Consider the following 6445-nt stretch of genomic DNA (forward strand, 5'->3'; position numbering starts at 1 on the left):
TATATATATATATAGGTCAGTGGCCCTTGGCTTGGTATTGTTGGCAGAATTCGGCCCTCGGCGAAAACTAATTGAGGAACCCTGATGTAAAGTCAGTCAATCAGTTTCACTTTGGCTTTTAGAAAATTTTTTGAAGGAGTTCTTAATTCTGATAATTTCCATTTACATTGAATGCATTTGACAAAAGGAAAGCAATAGGGCTGGCAACTGTCATAGACATCCTGATTCGTTGACATTTATATTTAGCTGCTGATTTGATATGTATTGCAATTTTTATTTAATTTTCATCCATTTTTAAAAGTTTTTTTTCATGTATTTAGAATTGAATACATTTTGGCTCTCAATGTCCAAGATATTGGTTTCCTTTTAACTACTTTAAATATTTAATAATCAAAAAAATTACTAATAATAATATATCTTTATTTTATCTTTTTTTATTTCGATTACAGTTAGATTATGTCATATATTAATAATTATTTTTTTATTTAAATAAATTTCATGTCATCCTATGACCCCATTGGAAGTTTTCTAGGGATCCCTGATTGAGAAATATTGCTTTAAAGTTAAACTCTACACAACTACTACATAAAATCATTTTTGTTGATAACTATTGCTTAAACATCCTCAAACAAGGATTGTCCATAACGTTTTTACAAAAGTACATTTGACAAAACCCAATTAAACGTGTGTTCTGGGCAAATTTCTTTTTCGTTAAGTCGAGAGGAATGTAAGAAAATGGCAAAAGGTTTCTGTTTCACATGGGATCAGGCGGGAGAGCGCGTCGGGACTCTGACTATGCAAGTCTTCAGGACGCTCCAAGGTCAACAAATAGAAACTGTCTATCAGCACCTCTACTGACCTTCTCACACACACACACACACACACACTCATCTCAGATCAGCACATTTTAAAATGATCACACACTCACACTGCTCTGCATGTGGCACAAGAGAAAAATGTCACAAAACACACAGATATTACTACAAATACAACAAAATATACTCATCAACACATTATCTTAAATATCTTGCCCTATTCACAGCAAAATAATCATCAGTCACTGAATTCACACTTAGAAAGTGTCCTGAATTTATCGTGTAACACTAGTGAACACACATACAAGTTCAGTGGGGATAAAATGAGCTTTGTGGACCCTCCAGCTGGCATTAACTGAGCTCAAGTAACAAGTGTGAGAGCCAATGCCCTCTCCATGCCCTGTAACACACACTATTTTGATCTCCAAGCCTCTACTGACTCTCTCCACATGTATGCCAAGTATGATTCTGCCTGCAAAAAGTCAGACGAACACACACATTGCTTAACTGCACAGCTCAGAAACATCTGTGTGTTAAATATAACCATACACACATGCTTCTTGCCTAGTAGTGTAAAACCATCTAAAGCTGACAAACACCGGTACTATCCTCCCTGTGCCAAGATCCATGCCAACGTACACACCACTCATCTCTTCATGCCAACCACAAGACACGTTTGTGGAAACTTATGTACTTAGATACACACACACACACAAACTCAGACAATTGTGCACAGTGTTTCTGTTTTTACTCTCAAACGGCAGTTTTTGAGATGTATTGCTCCCCGTCCTCGTTTGCATACACATTCATGACGTGTTGGTTCAGGTCTGTGTCCTTTGCAGTGACCGCTGACGGGATTTTTTTTTTTAAAGAAAAAACCTGTCTTACCTGCTTTACAACACAGATGCACAACAAAATGATATAAACACACACACACACTCCCACGTCATACTCAAACACTGGCTAATACAAACATGCTGGTGTGTCTGTGTGTACAGGAATGCTCATGCACATATTGCACTAAATATAACACGGGAAACATAAGATGTTTATAAACATATGAAAAAAAACATTTATGATGTCTATGGTTTAGAAAGTCATTTACTGATCTCATTTGTATTTAATATGTAAATTTAGCAGAATTATTTGTAGAAAAATAAACAAACTTAATACATGTAATTATATTTATAATTACATTACATTTATTTATATTATATTTATATACACACACAAACACACACACACACACACACATATATATATAAATATATATATAATTAAAATAAATGTGGGAAAATCAATAATTAAAAAATACAAAATGAATGGATTTAATTGTCTAATCATAAGCCTTCATTTGATGGCATTTCTCTTTTAATCTGATTAATCATTAATTAATAAGATGTCAGCCCTACCAGTTATGCATGTGTGTATGTGTGTTGTTCCCTCACCATCATTATTCCTGTAGAGAAGATGTTTGCTGGCTTGACATTTTGCTTCTGTTTTTCTATCTGGGTCTCCAGTTGAGAGGCTCGATCTTTATGTTGGGCCAACAGCACAGCCGCAGGTAACTTGGAAATTTCCTGAAAACACAAACAAAACATTCAGGATATGCTTTTATTTTAAACATTCTTTTGACTCTTTAATCATCAGTGAAGAGAGGACAGTGATGGATAGGAGAGGAAGATCAGGATAAAACACAAGTTGGACTCAAACTTGCATCGCTTGCATAAGCACCACAACTCAATGTGCCAGAGCACTAACCACTAGGCCACAACTCCAACCAGATAAGGATATAGTTTTATATATTGTGTGTGAAGTATATAAAATATGTTTGAGAATTTTCTACTTGTTTTACATGATAGTCTATAGACCTACATTATTTTACGGACTACCAATTGACAACTTTGGACACAAAGGACAAAGTCTAAAGTCAAATGAACATGCTAATGTAGAAAGGCCATGAGGTATCAACCCATGGAACAAATCAACATTTAAAGTGTGTGTGTACCAGTTCATCCAGCAGGGCCTGTTTGTTTATCCTCTTAGCCTGTAGATGTCTCTGTTCCTCCTGAAGGGTCTCCAGTCTCCTCTGCTCTGAATCCTGCTGCTCCTGCAACAACAGCTCCTCCAACTCCTCCTGCTCACGTGTCTAACAGAGAGACAATATCAAATTAAGGAAGAAAATTTATTAAAATAGAGTTTAAAAAATGGAAAATAAAATAAAATAAAGCTCAACTGAGTCTGGCGCACACACACAAATTGCTAGGCTGTGGCTTCAATAAGATGTTATTCTGATTGCTGCTAAGATCTATTTCTGCTTAAATGAACTTCTCACTTGTGAAATTATCCATCTGCTAAATCAAAACTATGCACATGTCATATACCAACCAGTTTGGCTTTGTTTCTCTGTATAATGTCTTTGTTATCTCGTTGGTACTGTTCCATCATCTGCTTGGTCCTTTCAACATCTACGTTATTTGTCTGGTTAAACACTGGAGACACACACAAAAATACATTTGAAACACAAAAAAGATTATTTAAAAACAAATGTGAATATGAATAAATAATTGATAAATGCATCTCACCAATGTCCTTCACCTGCTGCAGGTAGTCATTATATTCTTTTAGAGTGGAAAAATCGAATTCCCTCTTATTATAGCTGAAAGATGAGAAGAAAAAGAAAGAAAGAAAAGAGATACATCATTAAAATGCCATAATTAGCCATTAAGACAATTCTGGATGCACATATGTGACCCTGGACCACAAAACTTCTTAAGTCGCTGGGGTATATTTGTAGCAATAGCAATATGCATTGCTAAGAACTTCATTTGGACAACTTTAAAGGCGATTTTCTCAATATTTTGATGGTTTTGCACCCTCAAGATTCCAGATTTTCAAATAGTTGTATCTCGGCCAAATATTGTCCTATCCTAACAAACCATACATCTATAGAAAGCTTATTTATTCAGCTTTCAGATAATGTGAAATATCGTATAAATAATGGTTTTGTGGTCCAGGGTCACATATACACTTTTTTCTGCCACACATTTTAAGAACCTTCTTGCGGATCTCCACCTCTTTATCGATGGCTGGATCTTCGAAGAGCTGCACGCGGAAATTACTCTTTCTGAGAGGAGTGTTGCACTGCACACAGTTACCTGAACCACGGACAAACAGCATCTCCACACAGCTCTCACACCTGAAATACACACACACAAACATTTTACTGACATTGGCAGAAGGTCTGCTGAAAGAGGGTCAAAATAAACAGTAATGAAATCTTTTGGAAAAGCCTTCAGAAGCGATTCCACACAAACACACATTTCAATCATCTCACTGCTTCAGAGGGTAAAATTTGGCCCTAAAAACATTCCAAACGGAGCCACAAGTTAGACTAATGGATAAAACAGAGGCCTGATATTTGTGTGTGTGTGGTGGGCTTACTCAATTATAATGGAGTGATGATGGGTTGGGTTTGAAGCAAAGCAGACATACACATTATGGGCTGACAAAGTACAGTGTGTGTTAAAAAAACAATGTTACATCTTGCCCAGGATTTATGCATATAACTAATGCTGAGTTTCAACTAGATTTTCTTTAAAAATACGGTAAACAATCTTTCATTTTCCACTGAGCAGTTTAACTGTCTGTTTTTCATCTCCCCGCTCTTTCTACAGAATAAGTTGCTCTCTGAAACTTCAATATGACAGGTAGTGTATATGATACAGTGGACAACATTTCTGTAAACAATCTTTGCTGGTGACAGGAAATTAAATATAACATATAACATTGATAAAAATGAAAACAGTAAGCTTATTTTTTTAATGAAATAAATGTTTTTATTCAACAAGATGCTTTAAATTGATGCATGAAAAGACTGTTACACTGTTACAAAAAACGTATATATTTCAAAACAAATGCTATCTTTTTTAACTTTATATTCCTTCTGAAAAAATGTATCACAGTATTGATAATAATAATAAATGTGGGGTAAAAAAAAAGGATCATGTGACGCTGAAGACTGGAGTAATGGCTGCTGAAAATTCAGCTTTGCCATCACAAGAATAAAATACATTTTGAAATATATTCAAAGAGAAAACTGTTATTTTAAAGTGCAATAAAATTTCACAATATCACTGTTTTGACCTATTTTTTATTTTGTTTGTGATTGTGGCAGTGAAAATTTGCCAGAGCAGGTAAAACAAATCTTAAGTATTAGTCTGATTAGGCCAGCAGGTTAAAAAAAGAAAGAAAAAATATCCTTTTTGATCACTGAACTGAGATCAGGACACATAGCAGACCTGAACCTGTGCAACCTGCATCAGCACCACAACTCAAAGTGTCAGGAACATGTGTACTAACCACTGCACCATGGCTCAGCTGATATCTAGCCTGGGTTTTCTCTGAAGCGTCTCAACTGTTCACTTTTTAACTTACTTTAGAGGGTTGACTCTACTTCTCCTTGACTCATGACCTGACCAGACACAAGGTGAGTGTGCGTGTGTGAGAGAGAGAGAACGTCAGACCTTTAAAAAAGCCAGCAAAACACAAGTACGAACACAGACTCTCATGTGAATAAATGCTAAATATCCCCTGCTCATTCCTCCACTCCCGATCAGTGTTTGTCAGCATGTTGAGAGGTTACTACACTCCTCTAACTCAGCACAACTGACCCCATCACACACACACAAAATCTGCAAACTCCTGCATTTCACACACAAACACGCTCACATAAGCTACCTGTGTCCCTCTCATCAACTATCTCTCACACACACCTACCTGTGCCCTTCCCTCTTCAATGCTGCAGGTCATCAGGACACACTCAGCATCAGCCTTAGAGTCAAAAATACTGTTTCTTCAACTACAGTCACTTTTATGTCCCATGAATGATTTTTAATAAAACTAACAGATTTCAAGTTTTTCAAATGTCTTTTCAATTCGATTTTACTGTTTGTAGACAAAAAAAAAGACTATAACTAGTATTAACATACTATCCACAACTTCAAAACATTCTTTCAGCGTGTGAGCCATACCATGCAAAATGATCATTCAGTTATTTAAAATTTGTCAGACACACATGTATAGTTGTGGTCAAAATTTTACATACACTTTGCAGTATCTGCAAAATGTTAATAATTTTTTTATTTAGTACTCACCTGAATGAGATATTTCACATAAAAGGCGTTTACATATAGTCCACAAGAGAAAATAATAGCTGAATTTATAAAAATGACCCCGTTCAAAAGTTTACATACGCTTGATTCTTAATACTGTGTTGTTACCTGGATGATCCACAGCTGTTTTTTTTGTGTGTTGTTTTTTTTGTTCATGAATCCCTTGTTTGTCCTGAACAGTTAAACTGCCCGCTGTTCTTCACAAAAATCCTTCTGGTCTACATTTATTTATCTGTGTTAATGTTAGTTAATAAAAAGACAATCGTTCAGTGTTTGTTCATGTTTTTGTTGCTGTTACGTGACTAGAAGCGAGATGTGGGCTGATGACATCATCGTTTCAGAAAATATACGGATTCGCTGTCCACACGAAAACGCAAGGGTGGCGTTTTCAGATTTATCCACTCTGGGACCCGGTTTAAAAAAATATCGGTTTCACTCTCCCAAAACGCCGGATCC

General features: G+C 35.9%; 1 protein-coding gene across 1 annotated transcript in view; it reads right to left on the reverse strand.

Annotated features, from left to right (window-relative positions):
* The window catches only part of LOC107757134 (CDK-activating kinase assembly factor MAT1-like), a 46485-nt gene that overhangs the window by 33828 nt on the left and 6212 nt on the right, over positions 1–6445 (reverse strand). Inside the window, exons 2-6 of the mRNA XM_016574527.1 lie at positions 3862–4014; positions 3401–3474; positions 3204–3307; positions 2824–2964; positions 2264–2395 (exon numbers count right to left, since the gene is read on the reverse strand). Of these exons, the coding sequence (XP_016430013.1) occupies positions 2264–2395; positions 2824–2964; positions 3204–3307; positions 3401–3474; positions 3862–4014 (604 nt within the window). The remainder of the gene's footprint in view (positions 1–2263; positions 2396–2823; positions 2965–3203; positions 3308–3400; positions 3475–3861; positions 4015–6445) is intronic.

The sequence above is a fragment of the Sinocyclocheilus rhinocerous genome, unplaced genomic scaffold (genome assembly GCF_001515625.1).
Source record: "Sinocyclocheilus rhinocerous isolate Xijiao unplaced genomic scaffold, SAMN03320098_v1.1 scaffold503, whole genome shotgun sequence".
NCBI lineage: Eukaryota > Metazoa > Chordata > Actinopteri > Cypriniformes > Cyprinidae > Sinocyclocheilus > Sinocyclocheilus rhinocerous.